The sequence below is a fragment of the Lagenorhynchus albirostris genome, chromosome 12, assembly GCF_949774975.1.
Source record: "Lagenorhynchus albirostris chromosome 12, mLagAlb1.1, whole genome shotgun sequence".
Classification (NCBI taxonomy): Eukaryota; Metazoa; Chordata; class Mammalia; order Artiodactyla; family Delphinidae; genus Lagenorhynchus; species Lagenorhynchus albirostris.
The window spans coordinates 16,858,407-16,877,828 of record NC_083106.1 but is presented as its reverse complement, the minus strand read 5'-3'; the positions used below and the strand labels follow the sequence as shown (position 1 = coordinate 16,877,828).

General features: G+C 43.1%; 1 protein-coding gene across 8 annotated transcripts in view; it reads left to right on the top strand.

Moving 5' to 3' along the window:
- SASH1 (SAM and SH3 domain containing 1) overlaps positions 1-19,422 on the top strand; it is a 324,331-nt gene that overhangs the window by 174,221 nt on the left and 130,688 nt on the right. For 4 of the 8 annotated variants that reach the window (XM_060168292.1, XM_060168294.1, XM_060168290.1 and 1 more), the window contains exon 2: positions 2,396-2,524. The exons of 2 other annotated variants lie outside the window; for them this stretch is intronic. In XM_060168292.1, coding sequence (XP_060024275.1) covers positions 2,396-2,524 — 129 coding nt within the window. Of the gene's footprint in view, positions 1-2,395; positions 2,525-16,845; positions 16,991-19,422 lie in introns of those variants that run through there. 2 more of the 8 variants (XM_060168291.1, XM_060168295.1) reach the window with 2 other exon arrangements.

Sequence of the window (19,422 nt, the reverse complement as noted above, 5' to 3'; positions counted from 1 at the left end):
CGATGCAATCCGTCAGGAGCCTCACCTCTACTAAAGGCAGTAAAGCAAAGACGGGTAGGCTGATCCCCTCTGTGCGTTTCCTCGGAGGCTGGCAGCAGACTTCCATTGGACTCCTTATTTTCCCTACTGGAAACGTAACAAACCTTTTTGGGGGGAGGGTAAGCGCCTGCCACCTCCACTGTGGCCATCCAGCCTGTTGTCTCAGAGGGGAGGGACTGACTTTTGCCCAGACACGTTCAAACATCTTACTGTTCTTGTAAAGAGCTTCCCATCCCTAGCTCTGTACTGGGGACTTTGAGGCAATTACCTCAAGCATAGAACATTTTATTGGTAACAAAGGAAGAATCTTTTCTAAAAATAATCATTTCGTTCAATTCTGTTTCCCCACTTGGTCAGTTTTGTGAAATTGGTGAACGCAGAAGTGGGATAGAGATGGTCACTTGCTCTGACCCACGTATCCTGAGCAGGGACTTAAGATCTTTAGCAGAAAGCCTTTTTAATAATTAATTAATTAATTAATTAATTAGGCTGCATTGGCTCTTCACTGCTGCGTGCGGGCTTTCTCTACTTGTGGTGAGCGGGCGCTACTCTTCATTGCGGTGCAGGGGTTTCTCATCGCGGTGACTTCTCTTATTGTGGAGCACGGGCTCTAGGCGTGCGGGCTTCAGTAGTTGCGGCGCGTGGGCTTAGTTGCTCTGTGGCAGGTGGGATCTTCCCGGACCAGGGCTCGAACCCGTGTCGCCTGCATTGGCAGGCAGATTCTTAACCACTGTGCCACCAGGGAAGTCCCAGCAGAAAGGCTTTTGAAGAACTCTTTTTTTGTTGTTGTATATACTGTAATTTTATTTCAATAGCACAAAGGAAGTTAGCGTGAAGGAAATTTAAATGAAACAGTACGGTATAAATAGCAGAGAAGCAAAAACTCTAAAAAGGAAGTACATCTAAAGCATGAGAATTCAACATTCATTGGTGTTTCATCTTCAGTTTTGATTGACACTTGATGTTTGCAAACTTTGAAACAAACTTTGAGATCATGATGACTATTCTGAAGAGATTTCAGCACCAGCACTGAAGATCTCTTAATTCCCAAAGCCTGTCTGCGTCTAAGTGTGCTTTGCAGTCTTAGACATGTGCAACAAGGGTGGTGTGCTGGCATAACTATGAGACAGGGCTGACCAGTGGTCTGTCACAGGGAAAATGTGTGTGCACTTTTTCGGTTGTCTAAGAGTTGTGTTTTCCTTGGTTATCTTGGTAAAATCATTTTCCTTGGTTGTCTTGGTAGGGTCTTTTATTCATACCAAAGAAAGACCTTGTTGGGAGGTGAAAAGGGGCAGGGGAGATGCTTCTCTGAAGGAATGAATGAATGAATGAATAGACAAAATGGCATAACCTACAAATGTATACAGCATTGCTGTCATCCTCTGTGTATGTGTTCAAACATGAATTTAGGAATCCGTTCCCCTAAAGGAAGACTACAATCTGAAACATTATTTGTAGTGACTATTACTAGCTAAGTAAATTGAGCACTTACTATGTGCTGGGAGGACTGTGAAGGACCAAGCTCTGAGTGTGTCACGTTACTTCATCACTCCTCACGGGGAGGTATCCCAGCGTTGCCAGAGATTAGGAAACATGTTTAAGGCTGCCGAACCAGAAGCGGCCGCAGAGCTGGATGTGAACTCGGGGGTGTGGGCTCCAGAGCAGCTTCCGGGCCCGTCCCTCAGTGGAGACAGATATGTTTCCTTATTTATTTAGCTGAATTTGTTCTCTTGCTTCTGTACTTGAATGATGTAGGGAATAAGAGTCCCCACTTTTCTGAGGGTCTCATGGGAGGCATGGTTCAGGTGTGTCCCAGATGCAGCGTCCCCTGTTGGCTTCTGAATTCTCAGCTTCCCATCAGAATTCCCAGGAGTGGTGTCCTGGCATCTGGGTTTCTCAGATGCTTCCGCAGAGGTTCTGATACAGCCACCGACTGGGCTTTAGGGTGCCTCACACTGACACAGTGGCTTTCCCAGGGGTTTCTTGGGCCTGCAAGGCATGCAGGGATGTGGGTTAAAACCGTGGCTTTGGCATCAGACAGTCCTGAGTTGGAGGCCCGGCTTCTTTGCTTGGTAGCCGTGCAATCCTTGGGCTGTCACTCAGCTTTTTTGAGTGTGTAGATGTTTGTCCATCTATACACACTGAGGAAAATAGGTCCTGTGTCCCAGGGCTGTCCTCAGCATTAGGTGATGTCGCATGTAAAATTTAGCCTGGCACACGTCCACCACTGAACAAATGCCAGCTGTTATTAGTATAAGTGCTGCATAGAGGAAGACTAGATGGTGGGGGGCGTTTGCAGGTGGACTGATCGCCTTTGTTCTCTTCCCGTTTCGTCCCCCGCCCTCCTCACCCTCAGGACGGCTCCCTGGGAAACATCGATGACCTGGCGCAACAGTATGCAGATTATTACAATACGTGTTTCTCCGACGTGTGCGAGAGGATGGAGGAGCTGCGGAAACGGCGGGTTTCCCAGGACCTGGATGTGGTGAGTGGGGCACTGGGAATGTGTTCCTGCCCAGCCGGGCTGCTTCTGGTCCAGCATCCCCTCCTTCATCCCTCTCACGGTTGTGCGTGCGTTATTACTCTGCAGGCTGCTGCACTCGTTTGAGATAAAACATTCAGATCCTGAAAGGATTAACCCAGGTCTGTGGCTGTCAGACTGCATGAGTATTAGTTGGGGCAATAATGATCAAATTTTTGTATTCATTAAAAGATTGCATTTGAATTTTAATTTTTTTTAGCTTAAGGGGAAAGGATGTTTTTACTGATGACCGGTATGCGCTACATTTTTAATGACTCTCAGCCCAAAGGAGGAGGTCTCGGCTAGTTCTTTCCTTGTCTCCTTCCTTCTTTGTTTTCTTCTTTTTGTTTTCAACAAAATAAAATTTAAAGGAACAAGAAACCACCCTAATTTCTCACCTAGCAATAACCATATTGATGTTTTAGCAAGTCTCCGTTCCGTGTTTTTCTGGGCATTTTTACATCAGCAATGTAATTCTTGCTTTTTTACTTAACATTTTATTATAGTTCTTCCATGTTGCTAAGACCTCTTTGAAATCACCATTTTTCATGATTTTACCAAGATAACCAAGGAAGACACAACTCTTCTCGCAGGTGCATTGAAATTCATTTGGCTGTTTTATAAAGACTTCTATGTGTATGATTAGTGGAGCATTTGAAGTTCCATGTGATAAACAGTAAATACAGAGTTTAGGTCTATATAATCTATATGTGTGCTGGTATTTCCGTGTTGTACATTTACTAGAAAGTATCTTACCGAAACTTCTGCATGTATTAATTTAAATTTGCTATATAGGTCTTGGGTTCATTTTGGTTCAGTGCTTCTCAAGTTCTGTTTCATTGTGGTGACCTTAAGACCATTTTAGGAATGAGAGGCAGAAGAAAAGGCTCAACACTCCGTGTTTCCTTATCTGGATCAGCTCCTTTTTTTTTTTTTTTTTTTTTTTTTTTGCGGTACGCGGGCCTCTCACTGTTGTGGCCTCTCCCGTTGCGGAGCACAGGCTCCGGACGCGCAGGCTCAGCAGCCATGGCTCACGGGCCCAGCCGCTCCGCGGCATGTGGGATCTTCCCGGACCGGGGCACGAACCCGTGTCCCCTGCATCGGCATGTGGACTCTCAACCACTGCGCCACCAGGGAAGCCCTGGACCAGCTCCTTTTTAAGCATCTTTTATGTATTAGGGGACTACGTGGATCTTTTCTGAGTAACAGTACCTCTGCCTTTAAAAAAATGTTTGAAAACTACTGATTCAATTGAATCCTTATTTATTTTGTGATTTTCCATAAATCTACTTCGAGTAGAGATGAAAAAATTAGTAACTCGGAACAGATAATTCTTTTATTAATAATTCCTTTTGGGGCTTCCCTGGTGGCGCAGTTGTTGAGAATCCGCCAGCTAATGCAGGGGACACAGTTTCGAGCCCTGGTCCAGGAAGATCCCACATGCCGCGGAGCAACTAAGCCCGTGCGCCACAACTACTGAGCCTGCGCGTCTGGAGCCTGTGCTCCGCAACAAGAGAGAGGCCGCGATAGTGAGAGGCCCACGCACCGCGATGAAGAGTGGCCCCTGCTTGCCACAACTAGAGAAAGCCTTCGCACAGAAACGAAGACCCAACACAGCAAAAATATATATAAAATAAATAAATAAATTTAAAAAAAAAACCAGTATGAAGAGTCCTCAAAAAAAAATTAAAAAAAAAATTCCTTTTATGTTTGAAAAAACCTATTGGATAAGGGACCCACCAAATGGTTTAGGCACCGCTGCTATATATTCCATAAGTAGACATCATTCACTTCCACTCTAAGTAAGATGCTGGTGCTCTTATGCAGTTTCATTTCTTTCCTTAACTCAGTCCACGTGAAGATTTCTTATGTCATAACTGTCAAATAACTATTGATCCTTTTTCCTTTTTGTTCACTGATTTAGTGTTCAACATGGGTAGGAGTTAGTATAATGGAATCGATTAAGGCTGAGAAGCATCCGTTGGGGGCAGAAAGCCATCACTCCAGGAGCCTGACGCCCTGGCCCAGGCAGGCACATGGGCGTCATTGTTGCCAAGGGCTTCTTTCCTGTGACTTTGTCCCCTGGCATGTGTGAAGGGGGTGGGGAGGGGCATTATTCCTTTCTTTTACGAAAGTATTCTCATGTGGCGAAAGACTGTTAAAATTAATTAGGCTCTCCTGGGGGGGCACAGTTAGTGCCTTTTTTTTTTGGCAAGGTTGCAGCCAAACAGCAACTTCATTATTGCACTGAGTTCTTGAATGTTGCCATTTCGACCTTGAATAATAGGATACTCTGTGGCTTCCTTGGACATTTCACCATGCAAGGAAATGATGGCTGTGAATTGACAGGTGATCCTTGATACGATGCTCAACTGCTCTTCCCCACATTCTAGCTGGTTAAGAGTTGGGGTTACCATAGTCATTCCACAGTGTTTGGGTACGTTGGAAAGCAGCTTCTTGGTAGAAAAGGAAGCCTGCCTGGAAGTGGAATAAATAACTTCTTCCCATTTAGACAGAGAGGCCTAATTTGGTGTGCTCTGTTCCAGAGCTTTGGCAAAAGACAGTGTGGGGAGAAAACACTGCATGAGCTAAATTACTTCTCATCAAAGGTGCAGGAATGTGGTGGTGGATACAATTGATGGGAGCTAGCTGGAAACTCTCTTCATCCTTTAAAGTGTAGTTAGTGAGACAAGTAAGATCCCAAGTCAGCGTATTCAGTTCCCTTTCTATGAGATTCCAGGCAAGTATTGAAGACCAAGTTAGATGGTCTTGGTCCTTCACACGGCTCAGGAGTCCAGAAGTTAGAGGTTGTTTAAGGTCATCATTGAGGCCATGCTTGCAACACTGGCGACTTAGGGAAAGTTCCCTCTCACAGTGGTTAGCTCATCACAGATTGAGTTCTGATGGGAACTTATTTTCTTGAAAAGCTGCAACTTTCAGTCCGTAATGCTACTTTTTTTTTTTTCGTAACGCCACTTTTTATTGCATCAGAATTTACCTGTATTTCTAGATTGCGAATTCTGCCTTCAGACAAGTAGGCAAACTTCTTGCATGCTAGGCTTTTGGGGCAGCTTGGGGTCTGAGGACCTGCAGCTTAATACTTGTTTTCTGTGCTAGTGGGCAGCCCTGTCAAAAGCAGAAGTGAGGGACTTCCCTGGCGGTTCAGTGGTTAGGACTCTGTGCTTCCCCTGCAGGGGGCACGGGTTTGATCCCTGGCCAGGGAACTAAGATCCTGCATGTGGTGCAGCTCAGCCAAAAAGGAAAAAAAAAAAAAGCAGAAATGAGATGACTTGGGGAGGAAATAATCCCCCGAAAGCACTAAGAGGAAATAGTAACATGTTAGGAACATAAAACAATTTATAGGGAAAACAATAGCATTAAGTTTGTTGTATCTGCTGTAGAAAAAGTCATTAGAGACAGCTTTGAGGGCAGAGAGTTTGGGGTGATGGTTTAAATTGGTTTTATGGGTTTGTTTCATTTCACATCCTATGGGTGAATTTGGGAGATTGAGGAAATGTTCTATAGACAGAATAGATATTTGGATATTGATGTTTGGCTTTAAAAAGTCCAAAAATGCAGTGTCTTTAAGAGCTAATTACATGTCAATTGGAGAACAAACAAGCCAAAAAGTCACCCTGCCCACAGAGATGCTTGACTTAACCCTGAAAAATAAAAGGTTCTGATTTGGGACTGGATATCAAACTACTTCTCCAGGACCTAATCACCTGGCCCCTGACTGGAATAAAGCCCTTATTTGATGAAGAGTTTTGGGGGCCAGTTAGTTTAGATGAAGGTAACAGAGGGAGTACAGATGGGTGAAAATTCAACAGCATAAGCACGGATTATGATTGAGATTTATAACTGTCATGAGAGTTTTTATTTAGCACCAAGTGGGCCCTAAAGGAGCCGTGTGTTTGGACCACAGCCCTTGCCTCTGCTGGGGATTAGGACATTAGTGGTTGGGAACAGCAGGGAAGTTGCCCATATTTCCATACATTTGGGCACATCCCTGAGCACTGTGTGTTTTTTTGGCTGTGAGAAGCTGCGTTTGGAAATGACAGCAGCTTTCCAAGTCCATAATGGGCCCATGTCTAGTGATGCTAAGTCTGACATCTGTCAGAGTGACACCATGGCCAGGAGAGGGACACATGCAAGGCAGCCTCTTATTACCGGCCATGTCCGCTTCCTCGGCATCTTTGCGGCTGAGTCTGCTTGGATGTTGGCAGAAACAAGTTTGTACAGTGGTTGGTGTATCACAGTCTTGACAGAGAAGTCACCACTTACAGGATCTCTGTGCCACTTACAGGTGACTTACAGTTTGTGCCAAACTGTTAACACACCTGTGTGGGCCTCAAGAGCCAGGAGCCCAGGCAGGACTCACCCAGGTCTTCGAGGACTGAGACTGTTACATATTATCACAGAGAAATGTGATATCAGAACCATTGCCGAGGGTGTAGGAATGATTCTGGGGCATAATTATTGTTCCTAGCAATTTTCGTAATTTAATCTTTTGAGGTATAATTCTGGACAAAGGTAGGAGGCAGTAAGAGTGGTGTCTGGTGTGACTAGGGGTGATTCTTGGGGCTTCTTCAGACCCTACCACTCCCACCCCACGCCCAAGCTGGAGTCCTGGCCTCGGCGATTGTCGCAGTGGCAAAAGGGTGTGAGAAACATGATGGAAGGAGACTGGGGGAGTCAGGAAGACTTGGGTTCAAATTCTGGCTGTTGTACGTAACTGGCAAGTTGTGTAACCTTTCTAAGCTTCAGTTCCCCCATCTATAAAATGGGGTAAAAATATAAAGTTGTTACAAGGATTAAATGAGAAAACTGCTATAAGTATGCCTGGTCCCTCATTGTAAGTGACCTATAACTGTTCATTTCTCTTCCTTCCTTTCTATTCCTGGTTCAAAAGCTCCTGTCATGATGCAGGAGTATCTGTTATTTGTACTTCATTAATATTTACTCACCTGAGTGCAGAGGTTTCTTTTAGCTTTTATTTTGGGAAATATCAAACATTTATAAACAGCATACTATAACAAACTTCCTGTGCCTCTTACCCAGCTTCAACAGTTACCAGCATCCTGCCATTCTCACTTCATCTTTACTCTTCACGCCTGCTTTTTTATTTATTTATTTTTATTTATTTATTTCTGGCTGCACTGGGTATTCGTTGCTGTGCGCGGGCTTCTCACTGTGGTGGCTTCTCTTATTGCGGAACACGGGCTCTAGAGCACAGGCTCAGTAGTTGTGGCTCTTGGGTTCTAGAGCGCAGGCTCAGTAGTTGTGGCACATGGGCTTAGTTGCTCCGCGGCACGTGGGACCTTCCTGGACCAGGGCTCGAACCTGTGTCCCCTGCATTGGCAGGCGGATTCTTAACCACTGCACCACCAGGGAAGCCCCTTCACGCCTGCTTAATTATTATTTTTTTAAAGTTCTTTGTGAGGTAAAATTTACATATTGAAATGCTTGCATCTTAGCTATCCAGTTTTGTCAAGTGGATATAGGCAGGTTATCCACACCCCAGCATGATGCAGGACACCCCACAAAGTTCCCTCATATCCCTTCCCAGGAAATCCTAGTTTGAGGACAGGCATTTTTGTCAGTCTGTTTTGGTCCTTTCTGTACTCCAGCATGGAGAACAGTGCATGGCACATAACAGGTGCTCAGTAAGTATTTGTTGAATTCATTTGTGTATGTAATTATTTAAAACTATTAAATGAGCATCAAGCATCTGAGATGTTGTCATTCCAGAAATACAGGTAAAGATGTGTTCCCCATCCACAAAGATGTCACAGTTTAGTGGGGGCTTTAGACAAGTAAGCAGACCTTTTTTTTTTTTTTTTTTTTTTTTGGCCACACTGCGCAGCTTGTGAAATCTTAGTTCCCTGATCAGGGATCAAACCCCAGCCCACAGCAGTGAAAGTGCCAACTCCTAACCACTGGACTGGCAGGGAATTCCCTAATCAGACTATCAAAATGCCCTGCAGGAGTACACAAGAGAGCCCCTGACCCAGTTTAGGAATATCAAAGAAGACTTCCTGGAGGAGGTGATATCCAAGCTCAACTGTAAGGAAACACAGAAGATTAATCTGGTTGGGAAGCGAGGTGTAGACAGTGCAGAGTAATTTAAAGCAGAGGTCACAGTTAGTGAAAAGGTCAAAAATGAGAGAAAATGTGGCTTTTATGGGCCACTGAGAGAAGTTTACTAGGGCTGGAACCTAAGGCATAAACAGGTGTGCAGAGAAAAGATACATGCTGTCCTTTCACAGGTCCTTGGATCATTAATGATATAAAAAGATAGAACGTTGCTCTGATTCATCACCATTCACAAGACAAAACAAAAATAATTACCATTTCGCAATAGTTGACCGGCTGGGCTAAGGTGACCTTGTGGCTTTCCCCAGTCATGCAGACTAGTCCAGTCTCCGTGGGGAGTTCTGTTTTGTTTTATTGACTGCTCTTCTTTTGTTATTTGCTAGAGACTGCAAAGCCTTTGGAAAACAGGTTTCCTGTACCTTTGAGCTACCTGAATATTCAAGAAAAGATATTCAAGAAAAGATAAGGGTTGCCTCCACCTGAGTGCTTAGGGAACACTGGCTGCCCCAGGAGGCTACCTGAATTCTTATTCTCACCCCCAGGATAAATATGTGAGCTGTGTTGCAAATTGTCCTGACTTTGAATATTCAACTGCTAAATGCTAAAGCCCAACTGTTGCACCAGGGCATTTGCTTTTGTTTTGTCTTAATGGACATTATTTGCTAGCTTTGGGCTACTGTTGATTTGCAGATTGCAGTCAGAAACATGGGCCTTAGACAGTTGAGTCTGAACCACATTCTGCTGTGGGATTTACACACTTGATGTCAAAATACACTGAGGCTTTATGTCTTAAGCCAGATGGTAATACAGTTCTCTGCTTGGGCTCCTCAGACAAAGTCCCATTTGTAGTCAAATGCCCAGTCCCAACTTAGCATTGTTTTGTTCGTTGCACCACGTTAACATGGACATAAATATGAATAGGTCTCTGGGCTGCCAGATTTGATCTTGGCATCCCGTACCTCTCATAATTAAGAAGATTTTTATTATACTTAGGATCAATTTAGGTATGCTTCCATCCTCTTTGTAGACGGCTCCTACCATTATGGAGACGGACAGATGAGATGTGCTATGTGTGATAGAATAGTTGAGCTGTCTTCATCAGACTTTTCGAATAGGAATCAGCAACATCAGCTTGTTTTTCTGGTTTTGCCCCTGAGCATTCAGAAATGACTGATTTTTGTTTGTTTGCATTTATAAACACAATGTGCCCGGGGGATTAAACACCAAAATGGCATTCTGCTCAAAGTATAAATGCTTGCCAGAAAGGGAAAAAAGTCTGAGCTTTGTAGCTGTTTTCATTTACATACAACAGAGAGCATTCCTAGATGTTAATCAAATTGACAATAATTGGGGAAAAAAGCCAAGAAATTAAAGAGGCCACTTTTTGATGGCAGAATCTGGGCTTGGAGGGGAAAGGGGTGTCCCTGTTTTTGGAATCGGGACCTTTCAAAGTTAAGTGAGGCCCAGGCCAGGCGCATTTTGGAGCCCTGGAATATTAAAACCAGGTTACCAAAAGTATAGTGTGATCTCAATGTCTACATTTAACAATTAAACACTTTTAACGTGGAAGATTACAGTGTAATTTATTTATGCTAATCACAAGCTAATTATAGGCTTAAACTTAACCTTAAACTTAAACATGCTAATTTGTGGCACACTAGAGGCAGTATGGTCTCGAGACAAAAGGTAAAGGAGTGTGATGAATGTTTCCTTATTTTCAGGCCCTAAGAATGGGTTTCTGTAGCTGTATCTACAGTGTTTTTTGTTATTGTCAAAGGTCTAAGTTTGAGATCCTCGGCGGAGGCTGAGTGGCCCAGGCCAAGTGGTTGATCCTCCTGTCCTCCAAGGCCCAGCTTGGTTGAAATGGCAAGGGTTGGGTCTGGAATGGGATTACGCAGATGTGAGCAGGCCCCGGACAGGAGGTCACCTGGAGCAGAGTGTTGAGCCTTCTCTGGGTGTCAGAACACACACCTCACGTTGGCCTTCTGACCTTATAGGTCCACATTTTATCAGATAAGATGGGGCGTGATCAGGGTGGTATGGCTGTAGACTAGGTCCGTATTTTATTTTATTTTATTTGTTTTTAGCCACTGCGGGATCTTAGTTCTCCAACCTGGGACTGAACCTGGGCCCCGGAAGTGAGAGTGCCAAGCCCTAACCACTGGACCGCCAGGGAATGCCCTAGACTAGGTCCATATATTAGGGGGATCTCTCACCACAGCTCCTGTGAACCAACTGAAATGACTAAGGACAGAAAGAACTGGGCTCCGGAACACCAAGTATATTGACTGGACCTTTCTCTGGCCACCTGTTTTGAGAAGATTATTACACCGGTTTCAGCAGTAGTTTTTGATTTGGAGCTGCCTTTTTTTTTTTTCCCCATTTGGAAGTTTCGAGAATTTTATTTCAAATGGAAGAAAGCAAGATGGTAAAATGTTGAGCTACTTTGTTCTATGCAGTTGGTTCAGTTGGTCTTTCTGGCTTTTCAACCATTTGGTGTTTGGAAGGACACAGAGTAACTTGGTGACTGGAAAATACATCTTAGTAACTTCAGAGCATGTCTGTTGCCTTTCCTTTCAAGTCTCACTGTATTACTTGAAAAAGGACATCAGATTCTAGTTTTTTGCCCTCCCCCCCATCCCCCATGTCAACCTTTGTTTTAGAAGTGGAGGCTTAATTGATCAACTGTAGAAGTGGTCTTAGAATTTGGGTTCAGGAGTAAACCAATTTCTCTGTCTTTGGTTATTCTGAGGTTTGTGCATAAATCATTTATTTCTAAGGGATAGTTTGAGAGACCTTCTGCAATTATTTAGAATATGAAGATGTTCAAAATTTGTGCTACAGCAATGTCATCCATCTCATGGACCCCAGCAGAAGCTGATGGAACTTAATCAAAAATAAATCAAGGGCATGTCCAAACCAGATTGGAAGCACATCATGAATATTCGTGAACATCTGGATGTGTTTGTGGGAGTGTATGTTATTTTTTAATGTGTGCGATAACAGAGACATGGCTTCTTAACAAAGATGCCAAGAGGAAGACAGATTTCCAGCTGTGATTTCAAAGGGTATTTTTGTTTGTGTGTGGATATCCTTTCTCCTTGGGGTGTGGGTTTCACTTCTCCAAGATACTCCTTTGATCTCTTTCATCTTTTGGAATCTGTTTTGATATTTTATCTGAATTCTTCATTGGAGTCAGTTACTTGACTCATGAAGATTAAAACTTTCTTTCTAAAGGAGAATTTTAGCTTAAGTAAAAACTCACCATTTAGTGTTTCTAATGAATCTTTTAAATGCTGGTGATTTTCTGATAATTGTCAATGAAGCTATTTTGTATCGTTGATCACCAGTATAGCCTAACATACGTAAAACTCAGTACCTAAAATACTGCCAGTAACTAGAAAGGAAGGGTAAAGTGTGAGGAGGCCATAACAATGATGCTGATAATTATTGTAATAATGACATTTTAAAAGTACATTGGGGGCTTCCCTGGTGGCACAGTGGTTAAGAATCCACCTGCCAGTGCAGGGGACACGGGTTCGAGCCCTGGTCCGGGAAGATCCCACATGCCACGGAGCAACTAAGCCTGTGCACCACAACTACTGTGCCTGCGTTCTAGAACCCACGAGCCACAACTACTGAGCCCACATGCCACAACTACTGAAGCCCACGCGTCTAGAGCCCGTGCCCTGCAACAAGAGAAGCCACCACAATGAGAAGCCCGCGCACCGCAACAAAGAGTAGCCCCCACTCGCTGCAACTACAGAAAGCCCGTGCACAGCAATGAAAACCCAATGTAGCCAAAAATAAATTAATTAAATAAATAAAATTTAAAAATAGTAAAATAAAATTAAAAAATAAAAGTAAAAAGTACATTGGAGTTTATGAGACATCCACATGTACTACCTTATTTAGTTTTAATATCCATATGAGATGGGTATTAGTAATCTTATGATTTCAGTTGGGCAGAGGCAGAAAATAATGCTCCCAAAGAGAGATCAAATAACTTGGTAGGGAAGCTGCGTCGCCCACCTGTCTGGACATTTACTGCTTGGGACCTGCCTGGAACCTCGGTTTGGGTACTGCCAGGGCTGCTTCATCAGATGTTGTAAAGGTTAAATAAGATAATGTTTGTAAAGCACCAGGAAGAGTTCCTGGGTACATGCTAGGGCTCAGTGAATAAAGTATTATTTATAATAGGAATACTAAGTAAGTAGGACTTATTAAAAATCTAATAGCTGGTAGGTATCAGAGATGGAATTTGAAACCAGGAGGTCAGTGCAAAATCTCTGAACCCCACCCCCCCAGGCCACCCACTAACCTTGCATTTTTATTCTCAGGAGATTCCTCCCAAAGCAGCCCTCCCTCCCTCTTCCCCCTCTCCCCCCCTCCTCCTCCCCCCTCCCTGCCTCCTTCTCCTCCCCGCCTCCTCCTCCCCCACTCCTCCCCAGGGAGTAAATCTTGATTTACAGATTACTTTAAGTGTTTGGGTAATATAATTTAAATGTGTGATATTATAAACAATAATATAATATAAAGTAATTTTTATTATACAAATTACAATAATACACTCATTATAAATTTTTTTTTAAAGAAAACCTCACAAAAATTCCTTAAAGTAGAAGTTTAAAGTCTCCTAATACTTACCAAGGATAACAATTCTAAACAGTTGGGTTTTAAGTAGCTTCCTGGAATTTCCAATTTTCTATTTGTTCATTCTTTACTTCTTCATCTCTTTTTTCTCTCTTTACATACACACAAATACACACTCACAAATGAACGTACGTGACACTCACAAATGAACGTACGTGATGTTTTACCTACGACAGATTAGAAGCAGTAAATTAAAAGAGGGTTGACTCATTGCTAGAGACGGTCATCTGATAGTGGTAGGAAATGTTCACAGATGGAGACACAGAACATTTAAAAAGTAAACAGAACTCAAGAATCTCGACAGTCTGGACTATTTAGAAGAGGGGCCAAAAACCTTGTAAATTAAAAAGTATCTGTTAAATTATATTCCCTACATTGTTACAGAACACAAGGGGTAATAGACGTTTCAACAATTCCATTAAAGAAGGTAAAATAACGTGAAAGGTAAAATAATAAAGAAAGTAAATAAAGTAAAATAAAACATTTTGCTGTTTTACCTGTATCCTTTTCTTGAAAATGTAGTTTAACAGAATATTACAGGGTTCTAAATATTGTAATTTTAGCGTATTATGTGATAACTATTCTAGAGGCAGCTAAATGATGGTACGTATTATTCTTCCTGAACGTGAATACAGGGAACTGGTAAAAACAGCCAAGTAAAAACAATATTTAGTGCTTTTCTGGCGTGTCTCAGTAACGTAGGTGGTGTCATGGAGGAGTTTTTAGTCACAGAAAATATAAGCCTCATTTCAGGAAGTTCATGTTGCAATAGAACAAGACATCCAAGGATAAGATTCTGTTAGTCATATTCATAAGTGGGTGATACATAGAGATCTGCTTACAGCAAATTCTAGTATCCATCCGTTCACCTGGAGATGCGTTAAGCATTAGGACAATAGAAAAGGTAAAGGTGGTGATGCTTTTGGTTGGAAAGCTTAGCTGAACTGGTCTGGAGGAGCAGGTGCCTCACGCTAGGGTCGGGACTCTACAACCTCAAATCAAGCACGAGGCTGGTTTCTGAGTAATTGGACAAGAACTTGTACAATTGCTCAGCTTATTCTGTGCCATAACCTGGATCAACACAAGGAAACAGCTAAGGTTTGGATGAATTTAACAGGGCTGGACTTATAAGGGCACTTATAGTTAGAATGATAATGCTGACTACAGTAATAACCAAGATTATATATATATATTTTTTCAAGTAGGAATCTTCTTTTAATTAAATACCACAGCTGATTGTGTTCTTTGTAAAGCGTTTATTGAATACCTAACATGTGAAAGCACATAGTACATATTATCTCCCTTCAGAACACTCCCATAGGGCTTTGTAAAATGATTTTTTTTTGAGATGTAATTCGCATACCATAAAACTCACTCTTTTAAGTGTACAGTTCCCTGGTTTTAGTGTATTCCCAAGGTTGTGCAGTCTGTACCACAGTCTACTTCAGAATCCCACAGTACTTCGTGTTCTGTCTTTCACCTTTCTATAGTGAGTGTATAATAAATACATTCTTCACTACTGCATTTCTGTGGCTAGAAGAGTTCCCAGCATGTACTAGATGATCAATAAATAGCTGTGAAATGAATGACAATGACAATGGCATTTTGAACATCTTTGAATTTCTATCCTCAAAAAGCGAGGCTTTCTTATTACTCTTAGTGTTTAAAATAAGCATAAATAAGAAAGTTTTTAAAGCAGTAAATTTTGGAAAGTATAATTCTGGGAAAAAGTGCCTTTATTACAAGAATGAATCCATTGACTAATAAAAGCATAAAATATGTTAAGAGGTTCAAACTTCTGATTAGAGGAGAAAAGGCTCCCAATGAAAGTATATTTGATAATAAAAAAAAGTCTTTTCCTGCTTTAAAATTTGCTTATGTAAACCTGTATTTTAGTATGGTTCTCAGGGATAGGCTGCTGTCCTAAAATGGATATCCAAATGTGAAAACCCAGGGTCCAATGAGGATGATCTCTGTCAAAACTGGAGTACAATAGAAAAGTGCATTTGGTACCGGCATCTTTTCCAAACTGACTTCCTAGCGCCCTCACCTCCCCCACTGTGTATTGCTTGTGAGGTCCGTACCTCTCCAAGGCAGCAGCTTGCCCTTTCTTCCTCCCTCCCTCCCTCCGCGAGTGAGAGCCTGTTGTATGGTCACATGGAACTGCAGAATAGTGGACAGGGAACCAGTAATAAGGCAAGTGTTGGAAGCTTGGGTGAGGACCCAGGAATGAACCAACACTAGCTTTTCATAGACTTGGAGCAGACGGTTGATTCTGTCCATAGCATAGCTGGACCAAAAGCCCCTAGTTTACAGGCCTTCCTGCCAATGAGCAGATGCTCAAATGCGGGGTCACTCCTCCTGCTTCTTGTCTCTCCTCCCCCTCTCTTTTCCTCTTTGTGCTGCATACCCTGAAAATGGGGCACAGGGAGGCCCCTCTCATAGGCCTGCCTGTCCCTTCGGCCCTGGCATTGTAGTCCTCACCTCCTGCCGGAGATCACCCTGGGGTCATGTGTGGGTGAGTGTTTACGTGTGTGTGTATGTGTGTGTGTGTGAGAGTGGGGTGGAGGAGGGAGAGAGAGAGAGAACATCAGCAGATAATGGTGACCACGGTTGTAGAAAACATCTTGTCCCTAGAGAGGGACAAGCAGGGACGAAGAAGACCAGAGAAGATGCCCCTTCTGCCCGCACCTCTTCATGCCCCCACCCCTACGTTGGTAGTACTTGGTTCAGGGGCACGAGGAGAACAGGAGATTCGGCCCCAATTCCCCCCCCCCCACCCCGCCGTTCTACTTCAGGGCTGGTTTGCAGCAGGGCTGAGAGTGCAAGATGCCAAGGAACTCTCGCGCCCACCCACTACCTTTCCTCCGCATCTGCTCCTCAGCGTTCCCACCCCCTCCTCACTCACCTGCTCCTGCCTTATCCCTTCCTCTCACCACCTGGTCCGCCATCCACCTGCAGCCCATCGTCACCCCTGGACCTTCACTGCCCAGGTGAAAATGGCCACCAGTGACACCTTGAGGCTGTGCACCCTCCCTCACTCCCCTGGGGGTGAATTCATCTTGGACTCCATTTTCCCATAGAAACTTGTTACGCTGGCGAGTACGCTCTGCATCTGTATCCCAGCACATCCTGAGAAAAACTGGACTGGGTGGCCTGACCTTGGGATGTGTCCAGTTTTGCTAAGATTAAAGCTCAGTTTTGTTACCTCAAAAAAAAAAGAACCCTCAAAAGAGAAACTGACAAGATAATCCTTGGAACCCAACCCATCTTGTGCTGGGCGGTGGCCGCCAAAGCAATGGAGAATCTAGAGCCGTTTGCTCCAGGTGGAGGTGTGTTTACACCCATGTCACACTGACTTGAGGATGGGAATGAAGCAGGGGCAGGGCTGTAGAACAGGCCAGATGGGCATGTTTCTCATTACTGGGTGCCAGTCACCTGGTCTGACCTAAGGAAAAGCAAACTTTGAACACAAGCCAGCATTTTAGTCAGATAAGAATTTGTTCAGCAATGCTTGTGTTTGTTTGCCTGTTTCTTTTGGTTGGAATTCTCACCATATGCACCTCAAAGAATACCTCTGAAGGACATCGTTAGGAGCTCCAGTGCAGCCCTCACTGATGGGAGTGAAATCTGTTTCTGAACTGCAAGAGTTGAAAAAGAAGTTATAAATAAATGCAATTGGTATGTGTTATTTTAGTTTGTTGTTATGTGTGTTACTGTTTGTATACAGATTTCTAAATTCAGTGCTCAAGCTTAGAGAGAATGCTGTCTTGTCCATCAGCACCTAGCAGAGAGACAGCCAACATATGTACGTCTTCTTCTGGGACAACTTACGGGTTACCTGTGGAGCTTGAGTGCCAAGAGGTTGGAATAGGAATCCAGGTAGTCCAGGAAGGATCTGGCCCTAGGGAATTGGCCGGAAGGCAAAGAGGAGCAGGGAGAATCTGAGGGCGGGGGGTGGCAGGCCCTTCTCAGGTCTAGGAAGGCGTTGTTCATTGCAAGAGGGTCAGTAAGGAGGGTTGAATTTGTTTTAGTTTGATTTAGCTTTTTTTTTTTTCAGTTCAAAAAATTATTTCTTTAAAGACTCTAGTAAAATACGCATAACATAAAATTTGCCATCCTGGGCTTCCCTGGTGGCGCAGTGGTTGAGAGTCCGCCTGCTGATGCAGGGGACACGGGTTCGTGCCCCGGTCCGGGAAGATCCCACATGCCGCGGAGTGGCTGGGCCCGTGAGCCATGGCCGCTGAGCCTGCGCGTCCGGAGCCTGTGCTCCGCAACGGGAGGGGCCACAACAGTGAGAGGCCCGTGTACCGCAAAAAAAAAAAAAAAAAAAAAATTGCCATCCTAACCATTTTTAAGTGTACATTTCAGTGGTTTTAAATATATTCTCACTGTGCTCTCATCACCACCCATCGACAGAACTCTTCATCCTGCAAAACTGAAACCTGAGTCCTGCTAAACAATAGCTCCCCACTCCCTGCTCCCCCGAGCTCCTGGCAACCATTCTCCTTTCTGTCTTTATGGATTTGGCCTCTCTTAACCATCTCACGTTAGTGGAATTATATAGTATTTGTTCTTTTGGGACAGGCTTATTTCACTTAGTATAGTTTCCTCAAGGTTTTCCCATATAGCAGCATGTGTCAGAATTTCCTTCCTTTTTTTTGTTTTTTTCTTAAAGATTTATTTATTATGCTTTTATTTATTTTACTTATTTTTGGCTGCGTCAGGTCTTAGTTGCGGCACATGAGATCTTTCGTTGTGGCCTGTGGGATCTTCGTTGCGTCGTGAGGGCTTCTCTCTAGTTGAGGCGTGTGGGTTTTTTCTTCTCTAGCTGTGATGCGTGGGCTCCAGAGCGTGTGGGCTCTGTAGTTTGTGGCACGGGGGCTTTCTAGTTGAGACACGCGAGCTCAGTAGTTGTGGCGCGCCGGCTTAGTTGCCCTAGGCATGTGGGATCTTAGTTCCTTGACGAGAGATTGAACCCGCATCCCCTGCATTGTAAGGCGGATTCTTTACCACTGGACCACCAGGGAAGTCTCCCTTCCTTTTTAAGACTGAATAATATTCCATTGTATGTATTTACCACATTTTGTTTATCCATTTATCCATCCATCCATCAATAGACAGTTGAATTGCTTCCACCATTTGGCTATTGAGAATAGTGCTGCTGTGAACATGGGTGTACAATTAACTCTCTGAGTCTCTGCTTTCAATTCTTTGGGGGTATATACCCAGAAGTGGAATTCCTGGAACATATGGTAATTCTATTTTTAATTTTGGGGGGAATCTCCATACTGTTTACATTCCCACCAACAGTGTACAAAGGTTCCAGTTTCTTCATATCCTTGCCGATGCTCATTCTTTTGTTTCTTTCTTTCCTTTTTTAAAAAATAGTAACCATTCTAATGGCTGTGAAGTGATGCCTTACTGTGGTTTTGATTTGTATCTCCCTAATGATTAGTGATGGTGAGCATCTTTTCATATGCTTTTTGGCCATCTGTATATTTTCTTAAGAGAAATGTCTGTTCAAGTTTTTTTGTTTTTTCATTTTTTTCCCCCATTTTCAAATTGGGTAGCTTTTGTTGTTGTGTTGTAGGAGTTCTTTATGTATTCTGGATATTAATCCCTTATCAAATAAATATATGATTTTCTCCCATTCCCTGGGTTGCCTTTTTACACTGTTAATAGTGTCCTTTGATGAACAAAAGTTTTTTTTTTAATTTTTATTTTATATTTCAGTATAGTTGATTTACAATGTTGTGTTAGTTTCAGATGTACAGCAAAGTGGTTCAGTTATACATATATCTATTATTTTTCAGATTCTTTTCCCATATAGGTTACTAGAGAGTATTGAGTAGAGTTCCTTGTGCTGTACAGTAGGTCCTTGTTGATTTTATATATAGTAGTGTATAAAAAAATTTATAATTTTGATGAAGTTCAGTTTATCTAATTCTTCTTTTGTTGCCTGTGCTTTTGATGTCATATCCGAGAAGTCATTGCCAAAACGATGTTCCCCTATGTTTTCTTCTAAGAGTTTTATAGTTTCAGCTCTTATATTTAAGGTCTTTGACCCATTTTGAGTTATTTATTGTATATGGTGTAAGGTACTCCCTTAG